This window comes from Cibotium barometz, chromosome 11, assembly GCF_041138505.1.
Source record: "Cibotium barometz isolate CiBa-2024 chromosome 11, ASM4113850v1, whole genome shotgun sequence".
NCBI lineage: Eukaryota > Viridiplantae > Streptophyta > Polypodiopsida > Cyatheales > Cibotiaceae > Cibotium > Cibotium barometz.
Window position 1 is genome coordinate 34,669,045 of NC_141056.1, and position 18,937 is coordinate 34,687,981.

The following is an 18,937-nucleotide window of genomic DNA, read 5'->3' on the forward strand; positions in this document are numbered from 1 at the left end:
CAGCCAAAGGTCGCTCAAAAACTCTACTCCAATGAATGCTTTCCAAACGCAGTGAATTACAGTTAGTATTCACTCGAGGAGTCCAGCTGAGAAACTGTGTAAGCTTTTTCCATGCCAAAATTAACTTTGTGGAGAAAGGACAACCAGCAATCTTGCCTTCAAAATGGCCAAACACAGCATCCCAATGCGTGATGGTCCAGTTGCCAAACGATTTAGTGGACATCTCAACACACATATCTGCCAACATAATCGCCCAAGGCTGCCTCTGAGATACAAATTCCAACAGCAAGGTGGACTTTCGTGCCAATGCATGAAAGTGTATATTAAGGATATTCAAGCCTCCATGCTGTTTGGGACTACATAGCTTCTTGAGCGAGAGAAGGTTAAGGCCCCTCTTAGCATGTTTGGTTTTCCAAAAAATGCTCATGGCTGAAGACATAAAACGATCAATGTCCACTTTTCTCCACATTATTAGTGGCAAAAAGAATTGAATATATGCCATGACAATAGCCTGTACAATCCTTAAACGAACATGCAATGGCCATGTAGAAAGCTTCCAGTAATTAAGTTTCTGATTCAACCGTTGCTACACACACATAAGAGCATACATTCATACAAAGGTCTGTGTACTAAGTTTCTATCAGAGCTCCAGAGATACAGGGCAGACTCGGCCATAATGAAGCCTAGCACTAAGGATTATAACAAATAGAAAGAATTATTACAACAAAAAGGTAGTTGATAGGGCATATGCACCACTAAAGATAGAGAGAATTAACACAATATCAACTAGCTGCAACTTGGATGAAAGCATGTCCACTAATATAGCATAAAGATATACTTAGATGAATCTAGGAACATGTCCAAATTCAACTTATAAGAAAGTGCAATTTATAACCTCATGGTAGTCATCCAGAAGACAATAAACCATCAACTCCATCATGCACAGAATGGACTAGATACTACGACATCCCCACTAACATCATCAGTGCCCAATAGTGGGTGTAGAACTCGGTATCAATATATGCTCCCACACACACACAAACATAAGAGCATACGTTCATACAAAGTCCTGTGTGTATTGAGTTTTTGTCACAGCTCCGGAGATACAGGGCAGACTCAAGAGGTGATGGATGTTTGGAGAGCTTGTGATGCTCTTGCCTTAGAGAGTGTCAATGATCTTTATCATAGTGTGGCCCTAGCCATGAGGCAGCAGATCTTGAATAGAGAGAGAGCCATCGGGCAAAGATTGTGTGCTTTGCAAAGGGAACTCGAGAACACCCGGATGCCTAGTGGATCTCAAGTGTATTATGCACCGTTAGGGCTGAGTCTTTTGAGCAACATGCAGAGTTTCACTATCATGCAAAGGAGTCATTCTGGATTCAGATGGGAGGTAGATTTCTTTGCTGCCCATGGCCTCTCCCATAACAGGGAATGTGTTAGACAACTGCAGAACGCAGGGAGTGTTCCACTTAGGGTTCACATGGTCAAGAGGATTGCCTCTTATTTTTACTTGATGTCCCTTTTCGGCAGATGAGCTTAGAAATGTCATGGGGATGATGGCCTCTCTCCCACGCTTTTCATGAGTTTTTGGGATGACAATGGAGATGAGATCGTTGTGGCATTGCAGAATATGTGGAACACGAGCTCTATGCCTCCTTTACGGATGGTCTAATCCACCTCATCCCTAAGGGTGCTGATAACACTAACATTGCCTAGTGGAGGCCTATCACATTGCTTGGGACTGCATACAAAATCTTTGCCAAGGCAATGAGCATGAGATTGCATCCATTGTTACACATAGTCATTCATGACAAAGAGAATGGATTCCTCCAAGGAAGAAGCATCTTTCATAACATCTTTTCCTTTTGGGAGGCGGTAGAGTGGGCCACTGCAAGTAATCAGCCTTGGCCATCTGTATGACCATGGATGCATTAGATAGTTGCGGAGGGTGATCCGCAACTTCTTATGGTCAGGACTTGATGGGACATCAGATACCTAGGACAGAGTTGCTTGGGAAACTATTATCCTTCCCAAACACGATAGGGGATTGAACATCATTGATCCAAAGATCCAGTGCAAAGCTCTGCTTTGCAAGCTCATGGTTAGAGCATTCCTTCCTAGTATTCATCCCTTTTAAGGATTTCTTCATGCACCATATTCTTAGACGTGTGAGGCACAACACACATTTTATTTTCTCTAAGGTAGATTACCACCCTCAGTCCTCCCCATTGTTTCTTCCATGATCCATCATCCGGGCTTGTAGTGGATAATTTTTTACGTCACAGGCCCTAACGCTCAGAAGATGAGGCTGACAGGAAGCCCATTATGTGAAACGAACTTATCAAAGATAATCTTGGTGCAAAGGGATATATACAGAGGCCAAGCTGGGAGAGCTGCGCAGTGATAGCACTTGACCGGAAGAACTTTAAAAGTCTTCCAAATGATTAGAGAGAGGCATCTACCCAGCATAGTTGCATCGGTACACATACCGAACCCCCTCGTACGGTGTGGTTCGTATAGTACCATACCGTACGTTTTTAAAGGTACGGTACGTTTTAAGGTTGAGTTTTTTTTTACAATTTTAAAAGTGATTTTCGAATGTCAACTTTGCTAATGTTTATTTCCCATCACACGTGTCACCTTTGCTAATGAGCATTTTACAATCACAATCAAACACGTGTCATTCGCCATGTGTCTGGCGTGGGAGGCAAGGGGATTGGTCCTTGCACTGTTGTTCCTCAAGAGATGGCTGATGCGATCATATGTGAGCAAGCCCAAGAGTTTCGAGATGTACCAAATCCACACAAGCGTGTCACTAAGGCTCGCGCTCGTTCATCTGGGATGGCTTTACCAGATGCTCCTAGACAACAAGGACATCCCCGAGGTCAGGGACGTGGACGAGGGCATGCAGTGCTACCATCTGCGCACGGTGCAGGGCCATCTACTACTCCCCATGATCAGGAGATTGGGAATGATGCAGATACACCTCTTGTATCCGTTCTTGTAGCGGACCCTGAGTATGATTTAGATGGAAACCTTCTTGATGAGGGGGATGTGCATCGTCATCTGACTTGTATGAATTTTCAATTGTATTCTTAAACACATGGCATCATCTAGTCATTCTTTAATGTATTAAATATAAAATTATATATTCTTATTTAATTACAAGTTAGGTAATGTACCGGACGTACGGATCCTGGAGGATCAATACCATACTCATACCGTACACATACCAAACCACCTTGCTACCCTATCAGATATAGACATTGGTACCCTGGTGAGTGGGAATGGACTGATGTGACTAATCCCATGAGGCGCATACCTTTCTTCAGCTGCACTTTGTGTAAAACCAGGATGCCCAGCTTCATCCGAGATAGTGTATCATTGCTTATGGAGTGCAGAAAAGCACAGAGGATCTGGGTATTTATGGCCCAGCTCTTGGGCGGATTGAGGAGTTATCCTATCTATATAAGTTGGAGTGCTATTGCATGGTTGACTCAGTCTGGCCCACGGCTTCTTTTTGAGGGCAGGGGAGCAGATCTTGTTATACTTGTCCGTAGAGGCATCACTCAGAGATGTTCGCTTCAGGATATCCCCCAGTTACGGTACACACCACCTTCGCTGAGTATTGACCACCTGGGAGATTATTGCTAGTATCGTGGCGTGGCATATCTTGAAGACCAGATGCACAGAGGCCTTCAGGGGTATTAAGGTTTATGACACACAGTGTATTTGAGAATATGGAGTGGCATCGTTCACACTCTTTTGGCCACCGGGGCCTGCATACAGGGATCTTCTAGGGCTGCGCAGACAAGATGCAGAAATTTATGAGAGAGTGGAACTATGATATTTTCTTCACCTCCACTCCTACAGAGCTTTTATGGCAGCATAGTGCCCCCGATTGGTTGAGATATCCCTACCTTTCAGTTTGAGATCTCCCTTGGTACGATTTTGTTTTACTTAATAGAAGTCTCTTTCTGGGAAAAAAAAAAGGTATGAGTATTTGCAATCTACTTGAATGCACGTTTCTTTGTGGCTTTGGATTAAGACTAGTGCTCAAAGTATGAATATGTGGAAACTTTCCGAGTCTTGGGAGCCCTTGGCCGCAGAGTACCAGATGGATCTTCACAGAGATGCAAGCCCATGGTTTTAGCCCGGCTTTTGAGGACAGATTTGCAGCCAGTTCACTTCATGCTTGGGATCATCTTAGGCCAGCCCTCAAACAAATAGCTCCAATTGGCTAAGAGAAGCAGCTTCGGCAGCCTTCAGTACCGAACCCCGTGATCTATTTACCCAATGGCCACATGCTAGGGGCCCGGCCGCATGTTTCTTGGGGCGCCTTGAGCACGGGACCAACCAGGTCTCTTGGAGATTAGGCAGTTACCCCCGGAGGCGCAGGAGAGAGGCCTGTCAAGGATCCGGAATAGAGATAGGCTCAACATCGACATCGACTCAGCTATCCCTCAGGAGTGGCTGACTCCCCTAGACCCGACCCCCCCAATGTGGCTAGGCGTGTTTACCAGACACGATATCCTCGTGTGGCGGTCCACGGAGCAGATGAGGACAGTGGTCAGCAAGTCTCTGTGGGGCATTGTAGTCATGATTTTGGGATGTCAGATTCATCCTATATACTTCTGAGAGTTTGTATCGAATTCATTACGGATCGTAAATCTAGGGCCTTGTAGTTATGAAACTAGGATAAAAGTCTCCCCCTAAGAGCTAATCCTACAAGGTCACGAAATTTCCAAGGTCTGAGCTACTCACCACACATGTCTGAGCGATCAAAACTTAACGTTTGAGCTACAGCAATCATCTCAACAGTTGCATTCACCTCTCCCCATTTTACCACTGGAGTGGCTTCAGTTTGACTGTACCCACTGGTCCAAGTAACAGAAATCTACAAAACAAGGTAAAAGTTAATCCCACAAGAATATGTCAAGCAACTTTACAAGGGCAATGCAACTACTCATAAAATCTTCATGAGTATACCTCATTCTGTTTGCTTGTCAGCGCAAGTCGAGGATATGACGGTGCCTTCGGGTTCGCAAAAGTGACTACTGAGTTTGAGACTGCAAGTAGCACAGGCTGTTTGATCATGCACCACACGACATCATCATGACTCTTACCAATGAATACCAGCAAAAACCCCTCACAAGCATATGCTCTTAGAAGCAAAGACCTTAACTATCAACCCAGAACTTGATATTATTTTATGCATATGAAGCCTTTTTATCAGAGGCTCTCCTTGTTTGATTAAGGAGCACAGCTTCAAATATATACCAATGGAAAGTTCAGGTTCATTTCCCAAACTCAACAAAAACCAAAGGGCGAGTCTTGAGTCCATGAAAGTCTACTCACAAAGCTTCAAATCATCAATTCCATCAACTGAAGCAACTCTACATCTGAAGTCCAGTAAAAATGACTCACTATTCAACTTCAAGCTCAAAGGAGATCAATGTCTTGGAAAAGGGAGAGAGAGGGGTTGGGTGGGGGAGGTGGGGTCCACTAAAAGACATGTAAGATAGTAGAAGATGGGTTCAAAATAAGGGGTTTTGAGAATACACTTTTCTAAGAGAAACTTATGGAAGTTGGCGCAAGCAGATAGAGAGAGTTGGCTACGCGCATGTCCCCCCCCCCCTCCCCCCCTCGACGCAGCTGCACGCTGCCCTCCCCTACGCCTCGCCTTTCTGCCACCTCCCCTTTGCCCTTCACCCCTGTTTTTCCCCTCCCCTCAAAGAGGCCCGCTCCCTTGACAGGTGGGCATCGGAAGAAGCTGTAGTCAATTGGCTGCCCCAAAACCCGGGCCAGGGGGGGGAAGGCAGGGAGGCGGGGGGTGGGGACACCTAGCAACTCTGGCGGGAGAGCGCGCACCTCGATGGTCAAGAAACAGTGGATCAAGTGGCGAACCGATCTAGCCAGTTGCCTCCCTTCTGGGTCGGGCATGGCTGGCAGGCGGCGGAAGTGCTCTCGCGAGGTGGGGGAGGGGAGGGGGGGCGGTTGGTGGGGTTGGGTTTGTGGGATGAGGGTGAATAGACAAGCTTTCATATCATCTTCATCATTTTGTGCTTTGGTGGCAAGTTGTTGAATGACGGAGCCTTAATTGCTCAAGCGTTCACCCAAAGTTTGATTCTCATTCATCCTTAAATTAAAAAACTTCTGCTTAATTAATACCTTTGAGTTGTTGATTTTGTTGCCAAATAGGTTTTCCAGCTTCTCCCATACCTCTTGGGCTGTTTTGTCAAAGTCCACACAGTGGATGAGGTTGGCAGGCCCCAAGCCAATCAATGCCATGCCTTGTCATTCTTGTCCTCCCATATTGCAAGCTTCTTCTAAGTTCCTTTGATAATGTTCGGCGATGTTGCTCCTATGTGTCTCCATGGTTGAGAGGATTAATGTAGTTTCATGTGCAGAGTTGAAGAAAAAACGCAGCTGCTGTATTAAATAAAAATGCAGCCAAAACACAGCTCATGTAGCAAAGAAAAACACAGCCATATGTGCTCTTATGGTGGCTACGCATGGAGGCAATAGACGCTTGATGGACAGCAAGAGTGAGCAGCAAATAGGGTATTGAAAAAAATGCACAGAATCAGCGTGGACAGAGAAACACAGCCCTGATGATGATAATGATGGTGGCAGCAGCATTAAAACGCAGCCCTAATGATGATGATGATGGCGGCAGCAGCATCAAAACACAGAACTAATGATGATGATGGTGGCAGCAGGCAGCAGCAGCATAAAGAATGCAGCCATGTTGATGGTTCAACCTTGCTCTGATACCATCTAGAGATTACATGGTGCTTCAGAGAGCGAGAGAAATGGAGGAGAGAGAGAGAGAGAGAGAGAGAGAGAGAGAGAGAGAGAGAAAGATATATTAAGCATCTACCCTCTAACAGAAGTGTATGTGCATGTAATTCAGCAGATGATTATGTGTCGTGTGAGATATGCCATGATGACCCGATGTGCCTATGAGACCAAAGTGATACAATAACGTCCATGGCATATCTCATCATGGAATGGAAAATAAAATAGAAACAAATAAAACTATCTCACTCAGTCACCCCTACCGAAGCTGAGTCTCTCTCATCCATGCAAAACTGTCCATGCAAATCTCATCATGGAATACCAAGAACATGAAACATGCGACGAGCATCAGCTCCCAAATAGACGGTATACCACTCTCCAAAATATCAAGCATGGGACTAATGAGTATGGCCGAGAGGTCTCCCTCAGGCACCTACGTCACCTCGAAAGGTACCTCGATGGAGATGGAGCATGTCTTGGATCTGGAGTTGATGAGGGGATCGTGACCCACATCTGGGGCTGGGAGCATCAAGCACGGTAGAATGTGGAGGCCTAGTCCGAGGTAACTCCTCTCACGCGAGATGGGTCCACAGCAGCCCGAGGTGTCCACAGGATCCAATGTATGGGTGTCCTCCACCTGGGTCCGGAAGAGGCTGGTGACGATTGGCCGGCAAGGGAGGGGTCGGGGTGGCTAGGGCCGAAGTTCTCTCAAGAAAGTGTCCCTATGTCTACAAGAAGAGCCCTGGCAACATCAATGATCCTAGAGAGTGGGCCAAATCCCTCATGAAACAGAGAGTGAAACCTCTCGTGGATCTCATAGTATACTGGGCAGCGACATATGTAATGCTCCTCTGCCTCAACCTCTATGTGGAATAATCAGCGGTCTCCGTATGAGCTCCCCGGCTTTGAAGGCGTAATGGTTTACTGCAGATCAACATCATGACCTGGGGCCTCTCAATCGCTGCCAATCCTCATCAAATAAATCTGGCCCCTAGAAGGCTGCTCCATACACGAAGGCTGGTGTGACGAGGGTGTCAAAAATCCAACCCTTCGTCTTGGGCTCCTGGAAATGTGCTTGGAAGCACTACCGCGCAAGTAAGCTCAAGGTTGCATATCCCCATGTCACTCTGACATCAAGGTAGACATAGGATGAGACAATCTCCATAGCATTCCCTTTGTATGTGAAGCTCAATCTGGGCGGGTGGTATTGAAGACCGTTGACCTGAATTACCAAGGTTAACAAGAGGTCCTACTGAGTGCAAAAGTCTTGTAAGGCATCCAATGTCTCTGAAGCCCCTTGGCTGAAACTAAAAGGAGGACGATGTCATCTGCATAAAGTAGTAGGGGGATCAATATGCTTGCTAGTGGAGGACCAGCCCTACCTAATCTAACAATGAAGCTCAAGATCTCATCAATGTAGAAGCCAAAAAGAGTGGGTGATAGAGGGCAGCCTTGTTTCACCCCAATAGTGCTCGATATCTCCTGCGATGTACCTCCTGGAGCTCTCACTCACAGTGAGGGACGGACTCATAGAGGGTGATGATGCTCCAAATTAAGTTAGATAGGACTCCCATCTCCTATAGATGTTGTAGGAGGCGGGCTCGGGGTGTCACCATTTGGCCACCCAATTGGTCCACCCATGTTTTCTGAATATGTATGTACATTGGACTAACATCCATGGCAGTTGCATATGCCAGGGATTGATGCCACTCATGTGATACTGTGGACTTGGCTTTCCGTTGGGACTTGTGCCTGTGTGTACATGCTCAAAAATGCCTGGAGGATTGGTGTTCTATTGGATCTGGCACCTGGTGTACTTGCCAGGAACACATCTATTTTGGTATAGTTTCATGAACGGGGATTTTCCATACCAATGTTGCATTGTATAGCATCTTAATGTGCTTGCTTGCAATTGAAATTGCATGCTGTTTTCATGCTTGCCCAACCAATGTGTAGTTCCAGGGAAGGGGATGCCCGCAGAACCGTGCGTGTAACTGTCTGCTCACATGGTTATGTGGCATGTGACAGGTGGTAAGTATTGGTCAAAAACCTAGCTTTAGGAATTAGCACTAATTATGAGTGAGTGTGTACAGACTTCATTAGGTTTTGGGTGACCAAAACTCACTCATAAGTTATGAAGAGCCCTGTGTTCGCACAAAGTGATGTCCCGAGGTGGACAAAACCCAATGCCCACCGCCCAGACCTTATCCCCTTTGTACAAAGGGGAGCAACCAGCCATGTGTCCGCTCTAGCTTGCACCACAAGCCACTTGTCCTCTCTACCTAACACCTAGAGTGGACAAGTCACTATCACTCTCTTCCCTCTCTCTCTAGAAGTATGCGCCCCCTTCATGAGCCCTCTTTGGCTCTATTTTCAGCACTTTCTCCTTCCCAACTCCATATCCAAGCTTGCTAGTGAGTTTCCCAAGCTTCCAAGAGTGTTTCTAGGTGGTGCTCTTCCACACACTCCCAATGACTGAAATTCAGCAAAATAGCTCTTATTTTTACTGTAATTTTTGGAATTTTTGTTATTCAGCTCTCCTTTCTCAAGTTGAACCATAGAGGAAGCTTTCCCAGGGTTCTCTTCATCCTCTTGAAGACTTTTGTCGCAAAGGATCGCGATAAATCGAAGATCTCAACACTCCAAACGCTTCCATCGTCGCAAAGACTTCCATTGTCATCAACTCTACTTACAATTTGGTAAGCTTTGATGCTTAAATATGGAAGCAAGTAGCAGGAGGGAGGAACCGGACTCCATGATTACATACCCTGTGTAGTGTTCTCTTGTCCTACATGCTCTCTTGCATATTGGTACTACCATGTGTTGGTGGAACAATAGAGAGCAGATGGTAGGGAACATGGGCACTTGAGAGAGTAGTGTGAACTGCAAGTCTACACCGACAACACATTGTTTGCAATACTGTATTCATATGCATTGGTATGGAAATCTGGTCAGAAATGCCCATGACACTGTACTTGATTCTCCCAAGATCAATATACTTTATTTGAGAGAGGGGCCAGCCATTCCAGCTGACTGTGCGTCTCTTGTCAATTCAACAAAATACTTCTTGTATTGAGCATGTTGTGCACTAAATCTTGGTGTATTTAAGTGTATTGATTAGCATTCTATTCAACAAAGTCACACGGGGTACAATATCAAAAGCTTTGCACAAATCCACAATGCAGCAATAAAGCCTCGAGGGTTAAGATATCGTCAAGGGTAGAGTAGCTCCTCCGAAAGCTTGCCTGTCCTGAGACTCCTGCATCTCTGTCTCTCTGTAATAAACTGAGCTCTGTCTCTAGCACCAATCCATAGAGTTTGGCCAATGTATGGTACAGTATCAAAAGCTTTGTAGAAATCCAAGCAACAGTAAATCCTCTAATGTCATGTTCTACCCTCCTCGATGATGGCACGGAGAGTGAAGATGTAGTCGAGGGTAAATACCTCCTCCGAAAGCTTGCATGTCTTGAGGCTCTTGCATCCCTGTGTCTGCAAATAATCTAAGCTCTGCCTCTAGCACCGATCCATAGAGGTTGGCCAATGTGTGGCCAATCCTAATTGTCCTATAATTATTAGGATCAAGTGGATCTTTGGCTTTTAGGATGGGGATGATTGTCTTAACGGAACAAGAGGGTGGAAATCCTTCACATAGGGCTCTATTGAACATGTAGGCTCGGTATGTGAGATGTACTTGGCAGTGAGTCCCTCATGATCCTAGGCCCGCCCATTACGTAGTCTACGGATGGTCTTGAGGACTATGCCCTTTGTGAAAAAGGTGGAGGACTTGGGTGTAATGTGAGATGGGGGGTGGTGACTGGTGATGACTGGTGACTAGTGACTGGGGGACGGGTGGTATGCAAGTAAGAGTGCAAGGGAGGTAGGCATGGTTAGCTTCAAAGGAGGGTGGCGGGATAGAGAAATCGGGGAGAAGGTGTGCCAAAGCCGGGGATCCCATCAAGTATTCCATGGTGTTGGTACCTCCTAAGTAAGGGAAGGAGGCGAGGGCGTCGAAGGAGGGCCATCGGAACATCCTATTATAGATAACAAGACCATATGCAACTCCCAGCTTACCGTGATCTCCTCACGGGTGGTATGCAAGTAAGAGTGCAAGGGAGGTAGGCATGGTTAGCTTCAAAGGAGGGTGGCGGGATAGAAAAATCGGGGAGAAGGTGTGCCAAAGCCGGGGATCCCATCAAGTATTCCATGGTGTTGGTACCTCCTAAGTAAGGGAAGGAGGCGAGGGTGTCGAAGGAGGGCCATCGGAACATCCTATTATAGATAACAAGACCATATGCAGCTCCCAGCTCACCGTGATCTCCTCACGATCCTATGATGATCTGTGTAACCCCGTGTCACTAACGTCTAGCTCCTATAGTCTAATAGGGTCATCCAAATAAAGTAGTGGGACTTGATGACTCCCTGTCCTCGCGTTGAAGTCCCCAAGCACGAGGACTTCCCCCAACTGTGAGAACTCCATAATATCCCCATATAATGGTAAGTAAGGTGACTGGCTATGCCCTGCGGCATAAGGCGAATGTCTCAATGCAAAACGACACACAACAATCTGGATGACTCTGCCCCCAGTAAGCTCTAGCTGCACCCAAAGATACCGTGCATCCTCATCCTTCCGGACAATGCTAAGAATCTATCGGAGGTGGGGTCTAAAAAGGACAGCTACCTCTCCCGGGCCACATACTCCTCCAGATGTGTTGGTCTCACCTCGGAAAGCTGACTCCCACTCGAACCCGCAGTGGTAAACCCCTCTCAGGGCTCTAATGAGTCTCTATATAGAAAACGACATCCCTTCCTGTGAGTCCCGCTCAACCTCCTGGATTCGACCACAGGGTTCCACTGCACTTCCATACTCCTAACCTCAAGTGTTTGGTCTCATAGACCCCATTGGAACAACACTCAGGAATAACAACCTTGCCACCTCTGTGAAGACAGCCCACTTGCCACTCTACGGGCCGCATGAACTGTCACCGTCACCTCATGCTGGTGTGCCACCTGTGCTGGGGTGAGATGTCCTTAAGGGTAGCCCATCTATCTAAGAAGGCCTGTCTACTAATGGCATCAAGGAATCTAATGATGATGGGTCGCTCTTTCCTACCCTCCATGTATCTGCAAAAGGGGGGGGGGGGGGGGGGGGGTATCCTCCACTGTCTTGATATATGCTTCTAGCTCCTGTAGGTTCATCTTGGCTATCCCCCTACTGGCTGCCTTAAGGGCCTGAGCAGTGTGGGTAGGATGAGGGAGGCAGAGGGCACATGCGTAGCAAGGGACTCGCAGCACAGACAACAGGGAGGGGCATGTAGCAAGGAGCGCTCGGAGTGGACAGCAAGGTGGGATAAGGGACGTAGAGGGCACACGCATAGCAAGGGGCGTGCAATGCAGATAGCAGGGGAGGTCACGTAGCAAGGGGCAACACGGACAGCAGGGTGGCCCAAGGGGTGCATAGCGCAAACAGCCACCAACGTGCAGCACGAACAGAAGGGAGGGGCTCAAAGGTACTCATACCATAGAGAGAGAGAGAAACTATATAGAAAGAAAGAAAGATATATTAAGCGTCTACTAAAGACCCAATGGGCCTATGAGACCAAAGTGATACAATAATGTCCATGGCATATCTCATCATGGAATGGAAAATAAAACAAAAAGAAAACATAAACATAGCTCTCTCACTTGGGTGATACAAAACTGTCCATGGAAACTCATCATGGAAATACTAAGAACATAGAAACATGAGAGCAGCATCAGCTCCAAGTAGATGGTATACCACTCACTCTCCAAAATATCAAGCATGGGACTAATGAGTATGGCCTAGAAGTCTCCCTCAGCTATGTCACGTGGAAAGAAAGAAAGAAAGTTATATTAACATCTACAAAGGCCGAAATGACCTATGAGACCGAAAGGATTACATCATGTCATGGAATACATCATCATGGGTACTAAAATGAAATGAAAGAAAATGACAAAGCTAAAATGCTAGAGCTGATCCATGTATAAAGAGCATAGGCTCACATATCATCCTAAGTTATCCTGCATGGGGCACTGCAACATGACACTCAAAGTGGTAAAGCTGAGCCGGTATGAGGGAGTCCTCTGATGATGTAAAATCATGGCCCTGATCCTCCTATGGTGACACAAGCGTGGGCAGGGGCCCCCGAGTCGAGGTCCTCAACTGCTGCATAGCTCTGTGGCTTTGTCCAATGTCACTCCTCTCAGTCGGGCTGACCGAGAGAAAGAAAGAAAGAAAGTTATATTCAACGTCTTCAAAAGACCCAATGGGTCTATGAGACCAAAAGTGATACAATAGTGTCCGTGTAGTCTCATCATGGTACCAAAGAAAATAAATACTAGAGCGAGAGAGAGAGAGAGAGAGAGAGGGAAGGCGCACAATGGAGAGAGATTGCACAACACAATGATGAATGAATTATGATAATGCTTCCACCATGTACAATGCTTTTATAGGTGTCAAGCCTAATCTTTCGACCTAGACCTTAATAAGGGCTGTTCACACCCTAAGGGGGTGTCACACCAATGGACACACTACAAGACTCCGAAATACCCAACATCCCCACCTCCCCCCTGCCCCCCCTTTTCCTTGAGATCAATGTCAGAGAGAAAAATGTACAAGCCTCCATCATAAAGACCGTGACCTTGTAGACGAGTCAATATATTACTTACTTCATCAATACCTCCAGCAAATAAAGCAAATGAGAAATCTGCCCGTTGGTTTATGAGTCGAAACGTCAATGATCCTTCGCCAAGCTCAACATAATTAGATGTTGAAAAGTTTGCATATTGGTACTGTTCTCAACCACAACACACCAAACCAAAACGCTTGAGCTCAAATATGTGGTCAACAATTTCCTTGTTAAGAAAGCACACACTCCCCCCCAAGAAAAAAAAATGTTTCACAACATACTTCCAGCTGCAAACCTTGATTGGAGAAGTACATAAGTAGGGTGCAAAATCCCGGTTTGTTCCAAGAGTGTCTGATGTACAGATAGAAGCACTGATAAAGCCAACAAAAACAAGTATCAAATGTCAGCATCTTGATGGGTTTATAGCAAGAAACCACACACTCTCTCAAAACCATTAAAGCCATACAACAAAAATTATGAAGATGTGGAGGGGCTCACCCCCTGAATAGCGTGTGCAAGCTCCTGAGCTTCCCCCCCCCCCCCCCCCCCCCCCCCCCTTTTCTTTTCTTTTCTTTCCGTCCTCCTCTTCGTTTCTCAGCCTCTCCCCTTTATCCCCTCTCGTGCAGGTTGGTGCTTCCTGGCTTCTGGGGTTTTCAGCTTTATTTGGCAAGCTTCAACCTATTCTAGTCTTCACCCTTAGGAGGACTCCATGGCAGCCACTCCATCATCCCCGACCGAAGCCGCCGTTGCTTGCATTTCCTTCTCCGAAGCGGATCTTCAGGTTCTTGCCACACCTGTTACCTCAGTTGAGGCCTCCACCCTCGTCTACAAAATTGTTGGTAGCCGCCCTGCGCGTGGACAACTCAGGGATCTTTTTCAAGCCAACCTCATTTGGCGAACCTACAAAGATCATCAATATTCACCCTCTTGGGCGTGGATACTGCCAGGTGGAGTTCGACTCGCCATCGGCATCAGACCGAGTCATGCAGCTGAGCCCCCTTGCACTGCGTACGGCACAGACCTTCTTTGCACGGTGGCAGCACGGCTTCAATCCAATGTCTGACCCATTAGCTAGCGTTTTGGGCTTCCCAGTGACAATTGCTTCCCACGCCTTAGGAAGGAGTACCTTCCTCTTCTCCCAATGACTGGTGGTGCCATCGAGAGTGTGATGGAGTTCCCCCCAACCGCTGCCTCGGCCCTCACAAGGGCAGCTGGGATTCCATCCCTCCACATCTGTGTAGCCTCGCCGGAGTCTGTACTGCATTGTATATCTATTCCTAGCTTGAGGGACAACCCCATACAGCAACGCGTGGAGTATTCAGGCCTTCCAAGACAATGCTTCATTTGTAGACAAATGGGTCATTTAGCCAGAGCTTGCCCTTGGTGGCAATCCAGGAGACCACCTCCGGTGGTTCCTCCCCCCGATTCTCATGCTGATCCTCACCAAGGGGTAGAGAGAGAGGCAGGCCCTCAGGCAGCAGAGCACCAGGCCCCGACTTTGGGTGACTCAGCTGCCAGCGAGTGGCAAATGGTTGGCCCGCGCCCTGGTCACCAGACGACCACCAGAGCTGAGCGCCACCGCCGCGCACGCCAAGCTGGCAGATCTCAGGAGGATTCGGTTCTGTCAGAGAACCATTACGAGCATTTATCTCAGCATTTTTCCTTTGGTGACGTGCCCTCTCCAGTCCCAGAATGGGCCCCTCCGGTCCCACCAGTATGGCAGCCAATCCCTTGTCGGGATCCCCCCCCCTCTCCCCCGACCCCCCAATGTTCTAAGAGGGCCGGCCAACCTCTCTAAGCCCCGACAGGCCCCTCCCCACAGCTTTCCTTTCCGGATCTCTCACAGCAGCACCCCTCCCCGGCCTCTCCGCCCCTCCGCCCTCCCTTGCCACCTCCCCCACCCCCCCCCTCCTCCTTCCCCAGCCTCAACACCGACTATACCCACCGCAGTTCACTCCACCCCGCCTTTATCATCCAAAACCTCCCCCCCCCATCTGCCTCTCCAAAGCACTCTCGTAGCCCCCCAGCAGCCCCTGACCCAGAGCGGACACAACCGGTGGGATCCGTCCTTCGCTTGATTCACCAATTTTCTGAGCTGGCAGAGATGACCATTGCCGCCTCCCCGGTGAGGGCTCCCCCGCCCAAGTCCCCAAGTGGGCCCCCAAGATCCTGGGACAGCCTGTGGACTACAGTTTCTTCCAATGTCTGCCGATGGAAGGGACCGACATGTTTAAGGAGACGGTAGCCCCTGTTCGGGTATGTGTGGTTTTTCACCACTCTAGGCCCTCTACGCCAAATAATGGCGCAATGATGTTCTCTTTCCCCTTCAGTGCAGCCCTGGGGACAAAGTGGGATCCAAAGTTGGTGGCAGCTACCATCCAAGGTCAGGTAGTCGAGCTCTCCCACCATCTCCACGATCTTTGCATCATCAACATCCTCACCCATTTTTGGCCTCTAGCGTGGATGGAGCTTGGAGGTTCGGCCCATCGAAGCCAGGACGGGGAGATGGTAGTCTCTAGCTTGGAGGTGTTGCTCTTTGTATTCATGCATACTTCTGCTGCGGTACCTCTTCCCCCCTCTTACAGATACCTCCACTGTGATCAATGGAGTCTGGAGTATGCATGTGCGTACTCATACAGAGTGGCGTCACATGGAGGACAGGATTAGTGCCCACTTGGCACGCCTTCACCCTTGCACAGATTGTGATTATTCCCCATCTAAACCCTCGCCCAAGACTCTTCAAGTGGAGGCAGTTCCGCTAGTGTTGCATCACACAGAGATTGATATGCGGATTGTTTCATGGAACATTCAGGGTTTAGGGAGGCCTCGGTGCTTTCATAGACGAGGTGTCCTACGAGGCGTGCACAGTGGATTACCATTACTATTGGATAGGATAGCGTTGGCTTCCTCAACGTTTATGCTCCGAACACTACTGCAGGTAGAGCCCTCTTTTGGAGCTCAGGCCGGCAGGCCCTCCCTCAGGCTAACTTTTGGTGCTTGGGCGGTGACTTTAAAATGATAGAGGCAGCAGAGGACAGACTTGGAGGTGGCACGGCCACAGTTTCAAGAGCATAGTATTCAGCCTGGGAGGAGATGATTCTTACAGTCAGGGGACAGGACCCTTGGCATCTTCTAGAGTTTGGGCGTAGCTCTCGGAGCCTTTGCTTCTTGAGATCGGATAGGAGCAGCACCAGCCCCAACCTCTCTAGACTAGACAGGTTTTATGTTGATGAGTGGGCTTACAGCCGAGGGTGTATGATTGGTATTTTGGCAGGCACTTCGTTCTCTAATCACGCCCCGGTTATTCTATCCTTAGAGGACCCCTGGATGCACGATAGGCATGTGAACTCGAGGATTCCGGAGAGCCTCATTCAGGACCCCGAGATATGCAGCAAGATAGAGCAGATATGGGTGGGATTGGATTTTCTTTCAGACCCTGTTGCATGCACATTGGATGAGGGCTTATGGGAGATCAGCAGTTTCTTGCAGGAGGCAGCCCAAAGCCGATTAGAGGGTTTTCGGGAGCAGGAGAGGAGTTTGAGGAGTCGTCTTGCCTCTTTACAACGGCTTCAGGAGGTCCCCGGATAGCCAATGGATCGAGAGTCAGCTTGTCGCCACCACTTTTTCTATTGGATCCCATGGCAGACTAGAGAGATCTAAGCTTCCCTTGGAGGATTTTAGTGGCTGCACCTTGCAGAGGGTGAGGGTGATTGGTTTTCAGGCACGGGAATGGCATATTGATCCAACACCGCCAAGGTGGCCAGGGAGAGATTATGGCAACTATGGATCTGGGAGTGCCAACCTCTCACGCGCTTGCAGTGGAGCCCCTGAGAGTGGACTTGGCATGATCCAGCGGATCGAGAGGAGACTCTGGATGCCCCCTTCTTTGCATATACTGTGCGGCTATGCCACAGGATCCAGATGCCTGAGATAGATGGCACACCAACAGCAGCAACACATTGGCAGTCTCAAGGCCTTTCACAGCGTTTCCTTTCAAATTTTTGGAAGAGACTGTGGGACAGCTTTCGGCCAAGAAAGATCACCCTATTTCTTTGGTTGATGACACATAGGAGTTTGGCGGTCGGTACTTGGCTGGCAGTTGGCAGTCGACCAGCAGCTTGTGCAACCACCCCCAGGAGACTCAAAGACATTGCCTTTGGGATTGCCCAAAGCCTCAGCAAATTTGGCAACGAATTCTCTGCATCTTCACTATGGACAGGGCATCGACCCGGATCATCACATGGGGCACTGTCGCTTGGGCCACAGAGGCTAGAGTGGTCAGGGCTTATGAGGAGGATGAGGGAGGGCTAGGCCTTCAGGTCTCTCACCATCATATTGCAGCAGTATCAGTCACAGCCCCACCTACAGGCGACTGGCGACCAGGCTCATGCCAAAGATGGGAGATTTGCAGTAGCATGGCAGTATCAGTCACAGCCCCACCTACAGGCGAGTGGCGACTAGGCTCATGCCAAAGATGGGAGATTTGCAGTAGCATGGCAGCCTGGCACATTTGGCGTGCCAAACGCAGCGAGGCCATCGAGGGTACCCACACTCCATTGGCGCAGAGACCATCAGGAGCATATGGCTTGATATCTTTCACACCCTCCGCAATCAGTGGGGGAAGTTACACAGGGAGGTTCTAACCGCATGCGAAAGTGACGGGAAGCTTTCTTGAGACTTTGGAGGCCTGGCCCTTTCCTCACAGATAGAGGCAGTGACCCCATTTGGCATTACAGACCACCTGTGTGGTTGTTCCCCCCCTCCAACCCCCGCCCCCCCCCCCCCCCCCCCCCCCCCCCTTATGAGATAGCCTTCTCCTTACAGAGCGACCAGCCGAAGGAGAAGTGTCTCTTCCCCTTATGATCAATTGATTCCCGCCCTTAAATGAGGCAAGTTTGTATTTATTAGTCCCTTGTGGTTGTATCTAGCCCTTTGTGGCTGTTTTTCTTTAACTAATTGAAGGATCTTTTTCCCGGGAAAAAAAATTTATGAAGATGTTATCATCTTGGCATTCAAAGAGGTGGCATAAGCAGTTAATAGGTCTTGGGAAATGCTTAAGAGACTAAACAACTGAATGCTGTCATTCAAAGAAAAAGGAAGGAAACTCATTTGCGAAACGATGTCTTTTGCAGTGGGATTCAGGAGCATGCAGCTGGACTGATTCTCAGAAGACCTTCCAGATCATTCCATTATTTGACTATGCTGGGAGAGACAGGTGTGATATACAGCTCAGATCTTCCAACTGGGTGGGGTACCATTGAAGCGTCCTCTTTGGGAGCCAGATAATCATCATGTCTCCAAAGCTATCCGGGCTTTTTTGGGGTCAATTTGGAGCTCTAGCAGAAGCCAGAAAGCCATGTGGCTGATGGCTCATTGTCGGCTACCAGTTAACTAGTGAAGAGATGTAACAGCTTCTGCCACTCATTGCCCCAGTTGTAGTTCCAGCAATCTTCTCTTATTCTAGCTTGGCTAATGGAGGTGGAACAGCA

General features: G+C 48.2%; 1 protein-coding gene across 1 annotated transcript in view; it reads right to left on the reverse strand.

The window, feature by feature from the left end:
• LOC147634105 (nucleotide pyrophosphatase/phosphodiesterase-like) overlaps positions 1-18,937 on the reverse strand; it is a 55,888-nt gene that overhangs the window by 17,197 nt on the left and 19,754 nt on the right. The window contains exons 4-7 of the mRNA XM_086805215.1: positions 13,744-13,819; positions 13,489-13,611; positions 4,990-5,085; positions 4,765-4,897 (exon numbers count right to left, since the gene is read on the reverse strand). Coding sequence (XP_086661341.1) covers positions 4,765-4,897; positions 4,990-5,085; positions 13,489-13,611; positions 13,744-13,819 — 428 coding nt within the window. The remainder of the gene's footprint in view (positions 1-4,764; positions 4,898-4,989; positions 5,086-13,488; positions 13,612-13,743; positions 13,820-18,937) is intronic.